Source organism: Crocodylus porosus, unplaced genomic scaffold (assembly GCF_001723895.1).
Source record: "Crocodylus porosus isolate Cpor-Errol unplaced genomic scaffold, CroPor_comp1, whole genome shotgun sequence".
NCBI lineage: Eukaryota > Metazoa > Chordata > Crocodylia > Crocodylidae > Crocodylus > Crocodylus porosus.
The window spans coordinates 12,393,278-12,410,672 of NW_017728917.1; the positions used below are offsets into that span (position 1 = coordinate 12,393,278).

At 52.3% G+C, this 17,395-nt stretch overlaps 1 protein-coding gene across 1 annotated transcript in view; it reads left to right on the top strand.

Moving 5' to 3' along the window:
• The window catches only part of PRICKLE2 (prickle planar cell polarity protein 2), a 54,916-nt gene that overhangs the window by 24,196 nt on the left and 13,325 nt on the right, over positions 1–17,395 (top strand). Inside the window, exons 3-7 of the mRNA XM_019536700.1 lie at positions 3,469–3,582; positions 5,291–5,428; positions 6,654–6,857; positions 9,497–9,683; positions 12,673–13,536. Coding sequence (XP_019392245.1) covers positions 3,469–3,582; positions 5,291–5,428; positions 6,654–6,857; positions 9,497–9,683; positions 12,673–13,536 — 1,507 coding nt within the window. The remainder of the gene's footprint in view (positions 1–3,468; positions 3,583–5,290; positions 5,429–6,653; positions 6,858–9,496; positions 9,684–12,672; positions 13,537–17,395) is intronic.

Sequence of the window (17,395 nt, forward strand, 5' to 3'; positions counted from 1 at the left end):
AAGAGGAGGTTAGATGAACACCTTGCTGGGGTCGTTTGACCCCAGTACTCTTTCCTGCCATGGCAGGGGGTCGGACTAGATCTGCTCAGGTCCCTTCTGACCCTACTTACTATGTAACTGTGAAACTATCTCTGTTTTGCAAATAATGATTCAAGCTTGTAGTGCCTCGGTAGGCAGGTAGACACATTTTCACCCATTTACCCTCCAGTTTCTCAAAGGTACCTTCCAGTAGGAGTCAGCTAAGTCCTTTGGGGGACCTGGGTCTTAGCTCTTGTTTTTTTTGAAGGCTCATGTCCCGTCCTCCCTCCAGCTCTCAGGACCCTCCCAGAGGTGCAGCCACATCTGGTAGCAGTGCCCTCAAATAGGCTATGTGACTCATTGAGCCCTGGCTCCCAGGCTGGACGCGGTGCAGCCCTGTCCGTGTGGTCCCGCTGGCACTGTCACACAGAGATGTTAACGAACCTGCTGAGAGCACTGCCTGTACACCCTGCAGTCCTGGCTTCAATCAAGGACCCAAAAAACCTGGACCTTGTCCCAGCTCTCCGCTTTCCTGGCCTGTCTAGAAATTCACCCAGGAACAGCTATAGTGCAGGAGCAGAAGTCATGACTGCTGTCTTTGAAGCCTTCCTCTATCCACAAAATGATCCCTCCCTTGGTAACCACTCACCACTACCCAGAGAAGCCTGCAGAGGAAGAGCAAATAGCCCGGTGGGAGCCTGCCAGGAGAGCAGTGCAAACTTCTGCAGCAGGTTAACACCAAGGGATTGTCACGCTTCTTGGTATCCACAGTTTGTGGCACGGCACATTTTCTGCAAGCTGAAAACCCATTTATTTTTCAGCTTTTCTTCCCAACCTCCCTGGGAACCGTCTGTTCTCAAATACTAGATTCTCTTTTCACAACTCACATTTGTTTCAAGGGAGGCCAAACAACCCCCATTTTTATTTATTTTTTCACTCTTTGTCTGCACTCTGGCTGAATCTCCATGCGCTCTGCCAGGACCTGTCCAGGCCAGGAGAGACAGCAACCCCTTAAACCTGCACATACGTGCACCGCCATGCGATCAGCAAAAACCTCCGCAGAACAAATGAATGCAGGGTCTCTCACACAGCTGGGAACTCATGATGGCCGGTATTTAATATTCAAGGTTGTTCCAATCCTTGGGAGAGCATTTCAGCTCCGTGCCAAAGTCCTCGTATTAGTAGTGTAGTTGCTTTGGGTTCACGCAAGGCGACGGGGCTTGGGTCTGGCTGTGTTGCTTTCCCAAATGAATGTGCCCATCCCTGCAGAAATATTTTGCACTCGTGGGCCCCGCAGAGGGGATGAAGAGCTTCCAGAGGAAGCAGTCGGGGCCACTGGCACAGAGCTCAGCCCGGCACCTAGGAGCATGTGCTGGCGGTAGGCCACAGTACACGCCTCCCTCTACACCTCTTGCAGCTCATGACTACAGGGCCCCAGGTGACGTGATGTCATTTGGCAGCTGTTCAAGGAGGAATTATTTCTGGGCTCCTCCTGGTCCCAGGACACTATGGGGAAAGGGATTTCATTTGCCGAGCCGCGAAGAGCTTGGGGCAGGCGGTGGATGGGAAGATTAGCAGAGAGACGTCGGCCGACACTTGTAGTATGCAGCCTGGGGATGGAGTAGCCTTGCAGCCAGATGGAAACCTGGAAACTGTCCCTGGCTCCGCTACTGAGCAGCTGCATGACCGTGGACATGTCACTTAACATCTCTGCGCTTCCCTTGCGGCTTCTTGCTCTGGGGCTATTTGCCACTGCCCAGAGAGGCTCGTGAGCGAGCTGTGCGAGTGCTTTGATGGCACTGGCTGAAGGATGCTGGATAAGTGTACAGTAAGTCCTGTACCTTTGTTCAATGTTTGCCTTGTGACTTTTAGGCGAGGGAGTATTTGGAGCTTTCTGCTTCTTTCCCAGCCTCTGTAGCTGAAGGGTCTGGTGTCTGGGCTCAGTGTTAGCAAACTCATTCAGAAGCAGATGTTTAGACCACGGTATATACCCCGATGGAGCTCTCCTGGGCTCGGGGGGTCTGATCCAGCCATCTGTGCAGCAAGCCAGTCCCTTTGTCAGCAACGACACACATGCAAGCGCGCAAAGTTTTGCTGTGTGGGAGGGATGAAGATCAGATCTGGTTCGGAGAAGAGCTGCACAATTAAGTCACGCAGGGGGGATTTCAGAAGCACCCCAGTGTTAGGGATCCTCTGCCTTGGCAATGTGGCTTTGAATTCAATGTAGGCTCTCTCCTCCCTTGGAGAAGAGGCCCCGGGGGGAGAGAGATCAGCTCAGGTGCAAGTCCTGAGAGGCTGGGTGGGATAGAGAGGCATGTCTTTTGCAACAGCCCCATGAGCTCAGGCTCCAGGGGCACTCCGGAGGCGACAGGACCTCTGGGACTGGTCAGGCCAGTTAGTGCTTTGTAGCCCAAAGCCAAACATTTAAATCCCAGGCAAAGCTGACTGGTGGCGTGTTTACTACCTGAGTGAAGCCCTGCTGCATCAGCAGGCTCTTGCGGCTTGTGAGGCAGAGGGTGCCTGGTGGGAGGGGGATCCCAAGGCAGTGAAGGCACAGGAAAGTCTCGGGGGGGGGTATCTCAGAGAAAAGCCCCTGCTCCATGAGGGGATCCAACCCTGCTGCTCCCCTCCCAGCGTGCAGCAGAGCCCACTGAGTGTTTTGCAGTCTGCAGAAAGGTGGAAATGCTCAGTTCTTGGAAGAAAGGGGCATCGGTCGCTACTGAGCCCAGGAGTGAGGGGTGCGGGCTCTGAATCAGAACCGCCTGGACCCTAAATGCAAGAGGCTGCAAGCAAAAAAGGAATAGGGGAAAAGAGCCAGTTCACTCCCCCGTTCAGCCTCCGCTCTCTGCCACGGCGTGAGACCGGGCAAAACGGCCCTATTCCCCATCCCCAGTCAGCGGCAGTTCTTATGCAGCCCCCCTTGACCTGACAGAGACCCTTCTCCCCGAGCCTCGGACGCCTGCAGCAGAGCCCGATTCTCCGGGCGAGTGGTGGGAGGGCATCTCCCCACACAAAGGCACGTTGCTGCGCTCTTGGTAATTGTTTTTAATTACACGCTCCGAGCTGGAGAGGCGAGCCCAGCCTCCCGACAGAGGTTGCTCTCGCAATTGTTGCAGCAAGGCCCGCAGGGCTGGAGTGCAGGGTGGAGGTGTAGAGGTGCCGGGGAGCAGCTGTGCTCACTGCAGGCCAAGGGGAACATGCTAACACTATGGAGACTGACAGAGAAAATGGTAAGAAGCCACCTTGGGACGTCCTGCTTCCTCCAACCCACCATGCTCTCTCTGATGGGAGTCCACGTTGAAACCTCATCAGCTGGTTTGACTGGACAGGCTTGTTTAGTTTTTGTATTTGCACCCTGGCTTCTGCTTGCTGTCTCGCTCGCTGGCCCTTGGGGAGTCAGGAGCCGTGAGCATGCCAATCACCCAAGGAGTGCCCTCTTTTGCCACCTAGGTTCACCAGTACTACAGCTGCCTTCCCGAAGACAAGGTGCCCTATGTGAACAGTCCCGGAGAGAAGTTGCGCATCAAGCAGCTCTTGCATCAGCTGCCGCCGCATGACAATGAGGTGAGTGGCTGAAGGGTCACCCTGCCGCTGTCCCGTGGTGGGGATGCGTGGCCTTGCCGCTGACTGCTGCTGGGCACTTCGCTGCACTTAGTAGTCACCATCTCCCTTAAAAAGAGCCAACTGCCTCGGGTTCCCCCCATCACTGCGCTGGAGCCCTGTGCTGTGCAAAGGCAGCGGTCCCGTGTCTTTCCCAATCGCCTCCTGCCGTGAACTCCAGTTTGCAAAACTCCTGGAGAACTGAAGAGAGCAGTCCTTTGACCTGCTCCATTTGCCAGGGTTTCAGCCTCCTGCAGAAAGAGATTTCCCTTCTTGGCAGCTTTTCAGAGACGTTTTGGCCAACCGCCGATGCTGTTTGCTTGGCATCTATGGATTTATTTGCTTTTAAAGTGAAGTTTTGGCTTTATTTATTTACGTGTTACATTTACCCTGCGATCGAGCTCTGTGGGAAACAAAGCAGACTCCCAGCACTGGAGAGCAAAACCTGTGTTAAAACTGGCTGGAGGTCCTGGTTCAATCAACTCAAGATGAGTTTTAAATGGACCCTACGAGGCCATCCCTGCCCCTCAGGGTCACCCACGTTTTTCAAGGGGGAGCAGAGTTGCATGGGGGCTGAGGACCTTGGTGGAGTGGAGTCCGGATCTCTGATCCAGCCCGATGCCGAGCCTTGACCCCACACTTGCAGCCGTGGTCGTTCAGGGTGGCGCATTCAGACAGTTACTTTTGTGGGAACACTGAGTTCCTGTCTCCCAGAAAGTTTCATTGCCTAGACAAAGATTTTCATGTTGCTCCTTCAGGAATCCATTTTATACATGCAGGTAACTTGTTTTATCTAGGTCATATTTTAATGTGCTTGCCTGTATATGGCTGCCTGCCATAGAAATACAGTGAGGCATTGTCAGTAGCCAGGGGAGCTGCGAACGCCTGCAAGGAGAGTGTCCAATCCCGTAGGGCCCGATCCTGTAGGCTTGATGCGTGAAGCCAGCACGAACCTCCAGCACCGGATGGCTGAGGGGCACGTTTCCCTGCCCATGAGCTGGGAGGGAGGCATCCAACTCCTGTGGACACTCAGCCCACCCCTTTGCAAAAGTCCAGCTGTGAGGATATCTCACACGATTTTCTGTTGCATTCAAGGACTCTGTTCTCCTGAGTCAGGGATGTGGAGTTGGACACGGTCTCTGCCTACACAGCAGCATGGCCATTTGGTGTGTCCCCCCTCACTCACACACTCACACACACACACACACACACTAACACGGTTCCACTAGGGCTGAGTTGGCTTCAGCTCACATCTGTAATCATCAGGGAGAAGAAACAGCTGAGCCCTGGAAACCCCCCGTTCTGTAAACTGTGGGGAAATTCTCACTTATGCTGTTTACGTTCTTTCCTTCCTTTATTTTGCAATTTCTGATGAACCCTGGGCTGACACTGGGTGTGCGGTCCCATAGCGAGCCACCGCAGCCCCGGGGTAAAGCTAAGGAAAGTAAGGTTTGCAGTTGGTTTTGGAGCTGCTGTCCTAGCGGCAGACAAAAGATAGCAGGGAGCAATGGCAAGGTTTGCAGAAGCAATGAGCCGGCCCCTGGCCAACCTCGAATACCCACCTTGTCACAAGCTGGCCTACCCTTTTAAATAACAGCAGCAATCATCGGCATGAGTGTAGGGGAGCAGGCTTGCTGCCAGATGATGCCACCTATCGCCACTTGTCTTGTAGGTCCGATATTGCAACTCGCTGGATGAGGAGGAGAAGAGGGAGCTCAAGCTCTTCAGCAATCAGCGGAAGAGGGAAAATTTAGGCAGAGGCAACGTTCGGCCCTTCCCCGTCACCATGACGGGAGCCATTTGCGAGCAGGTAAGCGGTCGCTCTGGGCATGTTGTCGGGGACGGCACCCCGGGGTCAGAGGGGTATAGAGATAGGGAAGTGTATTGTGGCATTACATTGGGGGTCACGTTCCAGAAGGTGCATCCCAGATGGGTACAGGCAGGAATCCCAGCCCCGCAGGCTATTATACCCTGGTTCAAGCGGTACAGGCAGGAATCCCAGCCCCGCCTGCCTGTCTCGCTGCTGGATTGAATCCCCATGAATCTCCAGCCTGTGCTCCCAGCCACCGGTCCCCGAGCCAGACACGAGGGATGAGGCACAGTGTTTGGGTAAGGAGCCCGTGTCCGGTGCATCAGCAGGCAGGAGGGAAGAGTTGGAGAGAAGGAGGATGGATGGACACCGAGGCCTGACAAGCTTCAGTGTTCGAAGCCGAGGAAAAGGCAGTCATTTTGCTTTAAGATACTTGCAAGCACTCGGTTTCTCAGTCGGGGATTAGTGACAGGCCAGCCAAGCCTACTGCTGCTGCATTCAGCTCCCCCACAGAGTCCTTCAGGCAGCTAAAAGCCCTTCAGAAATAGCTATTTCCACCCATAACAGGCCTAGGGAAGAAGCACATCCTCAGGTCACCCACCTTGCTCGCCTGCAGTTTGGTGGGTGCTCACAAGGTCGTCTGCTCCGTCCCCCTGTTTGCACAGGCTCCTCCCTGGCTAAACCATCTCAGCTGAGTCTAACCTGCTCTTAAAAACATTCAAGGATGGAGGTGCCACAACTACCCTAGGCAGCTTGTTCCAGTGCTTGACCACCCTCCGAGTTAGGAAGTCCCTCCTCACCTCCAACCTAAATCTCCCCTGCTGCAGCTTGAGGTCATTACTCCTAGTCCTGTCCCTTAGGGCCATGGAGAAAAGTCCAGCTCCTTAATCACCCTGCAGGATTTGAAGGCTGTTATCAAATCCCCCTGCAGTCTTCCCATGTTCAGGCTAAATAACCCTAGCTGTTTCAGCCTTTCAGCACAGCCAGTAGTGAAGACAGCACAAGTAGGTATGGCATCTTCGTGCTGCCTGCAACATAAAGCATGACCCAGGGCCGGGCAGACTTGGGTGACACCAAATGGAGGTTTTCCACGACAGAGCTGGCTGCAGCCGAGAGAGAACAAGCAAACACCTTCTTTCTCACTCAGGGAAAGGCAGCTTCATCAAGGGTCGCCCTGAAAGCTGCTTCCCTGCCCTGCAGTTAAACCCCCTTCTCATATTAACAGTGCGGTGGCCAGATCAACGGCGGAGACATCGCTGTGTTCGCATCTCGAGCAGGGCATGGTGTGTGCTGGCACCCTCCTTGCTTCATCTGCAGCGTTTGCAACGAGTTGCTGGTCGACCTGATCTACTTCTACCAGGACGGGAAGATCTACTGCGGCCGGCACCATGCTGAGTGCCTGAAGCCACGGTGTGCGGCCTGCGACGAGGTAAGGGCAAAGAGGAGTGGGCACTCGCGCTTGCACTGTGCTGCTTGAGGTATGGAGGGAGCATGGTATAGAGTTGCAGAGACGTAAGATTGCAAGGGACCTCTGTGGGTCATTGAGTCCAGCCCCCTGCCTGAGGCACGATCATCCCTATCCAGACCTCCCCACACAAATCCATGGTCTAATCTATTAGCCAAACAGTCAGCCCTGACATAGCACAGGCCCCAAACCATCCATTTTGGCGTGGGATTCTCCCTAGTGGATATACAAGCTTCACCAGGAGCGTTTTGTGGCCATCCAAGCTTAGCCCCCCTCAGGGGGTCTAGGCAGAGACTGCCCCCAGCCCACGTGCCATGATATTGGGAGAGACGTTAAAGCATTGAGGGTTTCTTTTATGCTGCTGCACCCAGGAGCTTGAATGCAAATTGGGAAGTGGCCCAGCACTTGCAGAGTGCATGGGTTGTGGGGAAAATTAAATCTGATAGGTAGGTCCCTCGTGAAGGAGATGGCTCACTGGGAGGTTGTCCATTTGGGATATCCGGCTTGGGCTGGTGCAATTAATGTGTAAAGCACGCGTGTCCTGTTGGATTTTGAGCTCGCGAGCAGTGGTTTGGGCCCATATGTGGATGAAGGAAGGCTTCTCCCTATTGAAGGCATGACCTCCGCTGCCACCGCTGTGTAAACTCTCTGCAGGTCCCAATCCAGTCCACATGCTGTGCCATGAGGCAGCCTGGCTTGCACGTGTCTGTGTTTTCACGTGTGTGGGGCTGGTAGAGCTGAATGGCTCTAAGTGACATGGTGAGTACTCAAAGCCATCGGATGCTGGATGGTTGTGGTTTCTTCTGGCCCATGTAAAACTTTCCCTTTATTTCCAGTTTGCCCCCAGGGAGATCCACGCTGGGGTTGCAATATTCAAATCAACCCAGAATCATTGTGAGTGAGGTCCAGGTTTCCTTTTTGATAATAGCTCTTGGAAGGGCACAATAAACTGCGTCCCTTCGGTCCAGCTGGGCAGATCAGTGTTTTTGCTTTGCACAGACGAACCAGAAGCAGCCGTGCGTTCAACTTCTTACTCCTCTGTAATGCTTGACCATGCCGCGGATTGAAATCGGCTTTAATAAAGGAGATTAAAGGGATATGGGAAGCTGAACAAATGTAATCTAATCCTAAAAACCTACGACGCAGTTTCTTGAGTGTCAATCTCAGTTTAAAAGGCTGGTGAAGGAAATTGTTCTGGCTCTTAAAGTTATGAAAAGCATCATGTGGAAAACCATATGTACAGTAAAATGCTAAGTCCTTTCTAGGCAGATGTACAGAAAATATCTCTCTGTCTATGCACATGGAATATAAAGGACATGGATGTATGTATCCAATTAGATTTGTAATGTTACCAGCAAAAAACAAATGCTTAACTATTAAAATGGCCTTCTTGTCCAGTGATTTAAACAAGCTCATTTTTTTCATGGGCTTTTAGGCTTACAAAACCCTGCTACAGGTCTGAGTACAAGCACCATACTCAGATCCTTCCTGAAAGCTGACTTCTGCCTCCAAAGTGACCAAAAGTGCTCACCAAAACTGTAATGCAGAACTACAGGGCAAGGCTTCCTGGCCAATCTGCCCTGCAGAAGGCACTGAGCCACCCCTTGCCCTCTGATTTGGGGGTACAAAGCCCCAGGGAGAGGGACAGTCACTAGAGATCAAGATGCCTGCAAGTGCCACCCATCTCAGCTGGCTCATTTTTTAGTGACTCCTCAAACTGGTCCGTGCCTCAGTTTCTCCACCAGTCAAATGGGTGTTCTGCCATATGCATCTTTGAAAAACCATGAGCGTCTCAAATGTCATCAAGTGCCTTTGTCTTTAATGTTCACACAGAGTCATACAAAGCAGCGAGGAGGAGGAGGAGGAGAAGAACTCCCACAGCCTTCTGCACTCGTGGGTTTTCAGGGCTTCAAGTAGGGTGGAATAGGATCCCGCATAGATGCTTAGTGATTGCAATGGGATTTGGCCTGAAGGCATTTGCAGATGAAAGTGCTATCTGAACACCCAGGATTGCTTTATCTCAGCCACCCTGAGGGACTGTCCGTGGTCTTGCGTTCAGTCGCACCTTTTATATTAAGGTTCCCTTCTGAAGCAGTTCATATATGATTGATAGATGCCTTAATAAATGCCATGTTGCTGTAGAGTCCAACAGATCAATAACCTGTTTGTAACCAGGGCCTAAAAGCATCCGTAACCCTTTCTGCTCGTGTTTATAACCATCGACAGTGGGTAGCACTCCGTTCTTGCAGTGTATTTACTGCACCTCAGTAGAAAGCAGACCCTGGGAAGTGCCAGGCATGCATGTTGTATTGCAGTGTGCGGGTCTGGAGCTTGGATTGCCTTCCTCTCCGCATCGCATCCTTGTAGTGAGGTTCTCTGCTGTCATCACCTTTATTATCAGTTACAGCTTCGCCTGAGGATGCTCATCAAAGCGCAGGGCTCCTGGGCATGGTGCTATACAAAGATAATGCTTGTGGTCCCAGGTGCTGGAAGGCACATCCAAGGTGGTCAGAACCAATGCACTGGGGATGGGCAACAAATGGCTTCATGTTTCTGCCTGCCATTTTTGGGCGGCTCATTTTCCTTTTTCTGGTTCTTCCCAGATCATCTTTGCAGACGAGTGCACCGAGGCGGAGGGCAGACATTGGCACATGAAGCACTTTTGCTGTTTTGAATGTGAAACCGTGCTGGGAGGTCAGAGGTACATCATGAAGGAAGGCCGCCCGTACTGCTGCAACTGCTTCGAGTCTTTGTACGCCGAGTACTGCGACACCTGTGCCCAGCACATAGGTAAGAGCCAAGGAACCTCCTGGCCGCCAAGCTATGGGGGAGAGGGATGAGCGTGCTGCCTTGTCGTAGTGGTTTAAGTGACGCTTTCTTGAGGCTACTGCTCGAAAGGACTTTGCCTGACCCTGGCTTCTTGGCAGTGCAATCTGCCTCAGTAACACCTCTGACAACAGCTTGGCAGCGTGGGCGTCTTTGTGAGACTTCAGACAAGACCACACCAGACAGCTGCTACCAGCCATATACCCACCCCTAGATCCAGTGTAGAAAGGGAGTAACTGCAGGCACCAGGCTTGCAAAACCTTCCCGTTCCTTGAGAAGGCAGAAAGGGAGGTTAGATTGCTGCCTTTTCCAGGGAGGATTTTTTTAATCCCCTTTTGAAGGAGAAAAGAATAGTGGAAAGCCAGCTCAGGAGCTATTAAAGCTTGCTAGAGTGAGGGCTTTCTCTGTGCGTGTCACCGCTGTCTTGCAGGGAGTCTTGCACTCTTGGCATCCGATTCTTACCACTGGGGCTTTCTCCGGGGTTGCGGGAGTTAAGGAGCCGTTGCCAGGGAAGATGGCTGATCATTGGAAGTCGTTATTGTTTCAGTTTGATTCTTTTTAATCCACAAATAAACGTGATATTCTCAAGCACAGAGGGGAAAAGCAACAACCAAAAAAGAAGCTGTGGGCTTAATCCACCTTTCTGACATGGGGAATGTTACTGCTTTAGAAATGGGTTTTACATGAGGGGCTGGCTAATTCCCTTCCCAAACCTTGCTGTATTACCTTCTTAACATAAGCTGGCACCTCTCCCAGTGCTAAAATGCGCTTAGATGCAGGGTTTCTGTATTCTGCAATCTCTCTGGCTGCTTTGTTGTGCATTTAAAAGAATTCTGTTTATGTGGGTGGATGGAGAAGCAGCTTTTTATCTGTCCAGATAAGGGAGTGCATATTTGTGCCGCTCTCCAATAACACACACTGCCCCTAGGAAGGACAAGAAAAGAAAACCCTTTGGCTCTTATGCAATTTCCAAACAGTCAGCAGGGAGGAACTGATGTTTCAGCAAAGCACTCGGGGCTGAGTTTAACTCTGTCCTCCATCCATCCCTCCTTATCACTCATCTTTGCATTGATGCCCCCTCCACAGGGGAGACAGCAGTCTTGCACTTGCCACTGCAGTCAGAACTCAGTGTTGTCTCATGCTGTTCCCTCTTGTCACATGCCCTTTATGACTTAGAAACTGTAATACTGAGCGTTTGCATGATACCTGTCAGAGTAGCGCTGAGGCTTGCGGGCACTGCCACAAAACAATAATCATCATAGAAGCGAGGCAAGGTGTGGAAGCTAAGGTGAGGCATGTGCTTAAGACTTTGGCAGAGTTGGTCTCATAATGGGACCCCTGGAAAAAGAGTTATCTGCCCGTCCCAGGCGTAACTTCAGAAGTGAGTGCTAGGAGGCTGGATCGAGAGCTGGTCAGTGCGTTCCAGATGTTTGTTCCACCCGCTACCTCCTTTCGTCTTCAGATGCCGCACTTGGCTTTCTTTCTTCCTGTAAAAACCATTTGCTTGTTGCAATGCAAAAAACGTTGTGCATAAACAAGTTTGAGCTGGGAATCGGACGGGTTGCTCTCAGCTTTGTTACGTGTATTTATATCCATGTTAATTGCTTCTGCTAAGATGCCCTGCAAGTATGGACGAACGTGTTGCGCACACGTGTGCGCTTGTTCTCGCACCGGGAGTGTGCCGCGCGTCCTGCCGCAGTTACTAAGGTAACTGTGCCTTTTGCTGAGAACTGCCGAGTAAACAGACAAATAAATGTGTTAGAAAGGAGGCTTCGGCACCTGCATTCGCCCACTGGAAATTTCTTCTAGCTTGCACAGAAAGGAGCTAACCCACGCTGTCTTCCTCGGTCTCCCTGTGACATGGCGTCGCAGTAATTCTTTGGGCATCGCTCTGTCCTGTGGCTGAGAAAGCAGAGGTGACCTCCCATTGCTCATTAGGGAGGAGAGAAGGGACAGGTTAAAAAAAAAAAAAGCCCCTTCTGAGTCTTCCCTGGATAATTCCCAAGAAGCTCAAGTAGCAATGGCAGCAGTTTGTGTTTCATCTTTGTGGTTTCGTGGCGAGCAGGTAGATTGGAGACTATCCCTGTGCCACTTTCCAAGTGATGCCCTCCTTTGGGCCTCTGTGGGTTTTCTTACACTCGTTTGGGGAGGCACGGTGCTATAGTCTGCAGTTTTGGAGCCCTAGTTAATTGGGAGGATTTCAGGGAAGGCTGATGACTTAGAGCTCCCCATTTCCACTGCAATGAAGTAGTAACCTGTGCGGGATAATGCCTGGGTATGCACGGTGATTACTAATATTATTTCACATACAGCTGCTCTAGACCAGACCTGCCAAGCCTTGCATCTGCTGCTCTGAACAGACTCCCACTGTTACCCCACCATGACTCTAGCCAAGGGCAGGGAGAGGGGAAGCAAACCTCAGCCTCCCTCCTGATGGTACTCAGGAGGCTGCAGCAATACCTGGGGCAACCTCCTTCTTGGAGAGGCTGCAGCCCTTAAAACAAAGGTCTGGTCTTAAACTCTGCAAGGATTAAAGCTGCCAAGAGCAGGGACATGGCCATGTTCTGCTCTGTAATGGAGAAAGCAGAACAAATGCCTCTCTCTAGTTGCTGGTTAGCAGTACCGTGTGCTCCTACCTTTTTAAATGCAAAATGAACTGTTTGCAACTGCAGTCACATAGGGCTTGAGCCTGCACTTTGTCTCGTCTGGAGCCTGCAAAGGGATGTATGTACGCATCAGTTCACAGGCCTCAGTAGCCCCAGCTGGGGCAGGATGGGGGCAGGCAGACTTTGGTCTTCTAGGACTGCTTCTGAGCTTCCCTGAGGGCACCAGGGCCTGTGGGGTGTTTTCTGCAAGCCTTAGCTGTCAGTGAGACTGCTTGCATTGGGAGGGCTCGGGGCGTTCTCTCCTTGACAAAATGCTGACGCTGTCCCTCTTTCCTTCCCCCACAAAGGCATCGACCAGGGGCAGATGACTTACGACGGCCAACACTGGCACGCAACGGAGACCTGCTTCTGCTGCGCCCAATGCAAAAAATCCCTGCTGGGCCGGCCGTTCCTCCCGAAGCAGGGGCAGATATTTTGCTCGAGGGCGTGCAGCGTGGGCGAGGATCCCAATGGCTCAGATTCGTCTGACTCGGCCTTCCAAAATGCCCGAGCCAAGGAGTCCCGGCGTAGCGCCAAGATCGGCAAGAACAAAGGGAAGGCAGAGGAGAACGTGCTGACCCAGTGCAGCCAGCTGCAGGTGACCTCCAACCGGCTCTCCGCCGACGTGGACCCCCTCTCACTGCAGATGGATCTGCTGAGCCTGTCGAGCCAGACGCCCAGCCTCAACCGGGAGCACATCTGGAGAAGCAGAGACGAGCTCTACCACTATGGAAATAAAATGGAGCAGAGCCAGTCCCAGAGCCCTTTGCAGCTTCTCAGCCAGTGTAATATCAGGACTTCCTACAACCCAGGCCAGGTCCCGGGCAGCCAGCCCGATTTGTGGGGGAAGCATTTCAGCAATCCGAAGAGAAATTCGTCGTTGGCTATGAAAGGGCACAGCGGGAGCTTCATCCAGGAGTGCCGTGAAGATTACTACTCAGGAAGGCTGCGATCCCAGGAGAGCTACAGCGACATGTCCAACCAGAGCTTTAATGAGACCAGAGGCAGCCTCAAAGTCCCAAAGTATGATGAGGAGGAGGAGGGCGGGATGCCGGCTCAGCAGTGCCGCACCCGGCACCCCATCAATGCACTTAAATTCCCGGAGGGCCTCACACCCACCGAGCAAACACCGCGGGGCTCCATGGAATCCCTGTCCCTTTCCAATGCAACAGGTAAGTTTTTGCCGCCGAGTACAATGTCCCGGTGTTAAACCTGCAAAAGGACGCTCGTATTTTGCCCAAGGGGCTGCCTGAAGCAGGCAGCAGAGCGGGCTCAGGTCGTCAGGGTTCGATGGCTGAGCAAACCCATCGCTCCAAGACCTGCCACTCTGCAGTGGGACGTGGCAGCAGAAGCAAACGCTTCTGGGCAGGGCTCGCCAGCAGCAATGCCAGAGGAAACAGCCAGAAGTGGAAGGAAGCAGAGAGTTAGAGCTCCTCAGGTGTGATGGGAGGGATGCATGTGAGGGGAGCGCCTGCACGGCAGCATGGCTGTGACGGCTGTCTGCTGAGGCTCCATCCCCAGGTTTCTATGAAGGCTGAATGGAAATGAGCTTTTCCCCTTGTTATGCTGCTCAGTTTTCTCCCTTTCTTTTGAATCTTGGGAGTGAAGGTGGCTGCCTACCTATTACTCTGCGCGTGCAATCCCCACAGGCACTCAGCAGATAATTCCCCTGCTCCCCCATTCGCCCAGCAAGCCCAAATCACTGCTGCTGCTGAATTAACCCCTTCTTAACTTGGTCTCTTTAACACCTGAAATGTGCCAGCTCTGTGGCATGCTCTGGAGATCAGTGTGCTCTGGTGCTGGGATAATAGGTTGCAGGAAATGCCCTGCCAGCTTTCCCTTCCACTTCAAGCCTATAGCGAGGGGGCTGGACTCAATTTCACAAGGTCCCTCCCTGCCCCGAATGTCTGTGAAATCAAGCCGTGGGGCCTTTAGCATGAGCATCTCAGCTGCCCTGCTGTGTCGTGGGTGGGGAGAGGTGCCTGGAGTGTGAATGCGAATACATCAGGATGCAGGCAGAAGAGCGCGCGGTCGGACAAAGGCAGCGCTTGCCTCAGGGGACAGGGAAGGAGAGGGGAAGACAAAGCTGCTTCTGCTCAGGCAGTACAAAAACATGGGCAATGAGAGAGAATGTGGCATGTGTGACAGTCAAGGGACTCCCTGCACAGGGCCTGGTCCAGGGACACCCCTTGATTTCAGAGCTCTTGCTGCTTCCTTCCAGCCATCGGGTTAAGGGACTGGAGCAGGGGTGGGCAAAATGTGGTCTGGGGGCTCCTAAAAAATTTAGAAAATTAATATTTATTTGCTCCTGGCTGCCTGTCAAAGATGACAGGAGCCAGGGGTAGTAGCACCCAGGGGAAGCCAGCAGCAGGACCCAGCACCAAAGTCTGCCCAGCCCCGCCCTGCCCCCACAACTAGCAGAGGCTTCTGGCCTGGGACCGTGGGGCTGTTCCTGCTTCCCTGCACCGGAGAGGGAAATTCGGCCCTCAACAGCTTGTCAAAACTTGGTAAGCGGCCCTCCACCCGAAATGGTCACTGGAGGAAGCAGCCTGGTGCTGCGACAGCCGACTCTGGAGGGAGGCAGTGGCACGGCAGCCTTGCTGACAACACATGAATTAGTGCTGAGGAGGAGGTGGGCTGGGGACAGAGCGGCAGAGATTTGACATGCCAGCTCCTCTGCAAGTCGGGGAATGCCCCTTAACGGTGCCGAATGCAGGAGGGCAGCAACTGGTTGGCATTAGCCTGGCTGGCGTGCGTTTTCTGTGACACGGAGATGCGGGCTGGCCAGCGGTCGCTCCCAGCAGCCCGGCACTGGGGGTTGCAAGCCTCGAATTCTCCCGGCTTTGCTTCTGCCTGGTTGTTTACCAGACCAAATTCTTTGTTCGTGGCCTGGCTTGCTGGTGCTGTTCAGAACAAATGCCTCCCTGCTCTTTAATCTGTCCTTTGCTCAGAAGAGAGTAAATCGGTGCCAGCTGCTGGAGAAGAAACAGATTCCAGGCCCGAGAGTTTGCAGAGTTGGGGGCGAGGATTATATGGAAGCTCTTTGAAATGTAACCTACAGTTAACCCCCTTTGCCTGTTCTCCTTTGTTTCAAGTCGGATGCGATGGTGCTGAGCATTTTTTTCTTGAGGGTTTCCTCCTTTGCAGTTAATACATCCCTCTTTTTCTTCTTCTAGTTCTTTTTTAATGAGCCCGAAGCCCCCAGCCCTTCCTGTCCCTAACCGTCCCATTTTCACCTAACTTTGTCCAGGTGAAGCGTTCTGCCTGCGTTGCATTTCACTGCTTCTCGGGTGCAGCAAACAATATCTAGGCAGTGAAGCTATTGGGGCTGGGCAAATGCAACCCCTTGGTGCACTGATGAGCTTTGTGTGGGCCTTGGACCTCACGGCTACAGGGTGTTCCTGGAGTTGGCCACCGTCGACGGCTAACATCTTTTGCTAACCCAAAACCTCAAGGAAAAAAGCATACGAAGTGTGGCCAGAGACATTTACTTTGCTTGTTTCTTTCCTATCTTTTTTTCCTTTCACTTGAGCTGTGTTTGGATTCAGGGGTGTTCAGCTCCTTCCCCGCTGCCTAGGAAATCCAGTCCCTCTCTCTGCCTTTCCTTTCATAACAAACTGCCTCGACTTTATTCAGAGCCAGGTCGTGCGGGCTGCTGTTCTTATCAGCCGAGGTGCTAGGCGCTGCAGGCCCTGCATAGTCCTTGTGGGTGAGCACCAATTACCTGCCCATACCAAACCCATCGGGAAAGGCAGCAAGGATTTCTCAAGTGCCCTGGTCGCACCCAGCGTTGAGAACTGCCTTTTGGGGAGTTTTGGCAGGTTTGTGAGTTCCCCCAGTTTCTCCAGTCCCCTCAGGACCGGCTTATGTAGGGAAGCTTGCCAGCACCATACCTGCAGCTGAAACAGTCTCTATTTGCAACCAGCGTCTCACACAATCTGCATGAACCGAGCACAAAACAGTCTGCAAGAGGCTGGTAAAAGGCGGAAGGCTTCGTTTAAACAACGGAATCTGAAAACAGGGAAGAAATCAGTTGCTTTTAGTAGTCAGCTTCACCCTGGTACCTCCCTAGTCTTAAGCCTTCTGATCTGTCCACTTTGTCAGCGTAAGCAATCCCGAGCAACACTGAGGCCAGGCTTGTTTCATCATTTGGAGCTATAACAAGCTACCCAGACAGACCTCGAGAGATGAGGGGAAAGCAATGTTTTCTTTATTACAGTGCAGAATATCTCTATGGTCAATTTTAAGACATTGTTTCTTAAAAACATTTAGTAGGCAAGTTTCAAAGGCATGCAACTCCCATTGGCATCCCTGAAACCCTGCCCTTCAAATTAGTATTGAGTTGCCAGAGCTTCATATATAAAGGCATGATATGCACCCATTCCTTTTTACTTGGTTTTAGGTGGTTTTAAGCACTGTTTAGGATGCTTCAGGTTGTGACAAAAGCATTAAGCCACCAAAGGCTGGCGATAATTAGGTGCTGATCATTTTAATAATAATAATGTAATACTTTGTGCTATAGTAACACTTAGAGGCTCCCGGGGAGATCTGGGCCCCATTGCATATCAAGTAGGAAGCAGTCCCTCCTCTCTACCACCCAAGGAGTTGAGACAGGCAAGGCCTGAAAAAGAGGGAAATAAATGGATCTCTAACCTACGCGGTGCATCTCAATGTCTGATGGGCAGGCTCGTTTCGATTATGGCTCAACCGGCAATTAGCAGGAGGTGCTGGCAGAAGCAGACGGCAAAGCCAGTGGTGTAGCTAGAGTCCATTTGCAGTGGGCAGAAGGCTACCTGCCATTCCCACCTGCAGCCAAGGACTGTTTTTGTATTTTCAAGAGCAGGTCAGACGGACCCTGGGTTGGCTTAGTCTGGAAGGATCCTGCCTTAAGCAGGGGTTGGAGTAGAAGACCTCATGACATCTCTCCCAACCCCACTGTCACACGATCCTATGATCATCAGTCTTGTATTTGGATTTCAGCCCAGAGACCCCAACCTGCTGCTTTAGGCGCTGTGCAACTGCGTGGTTAAA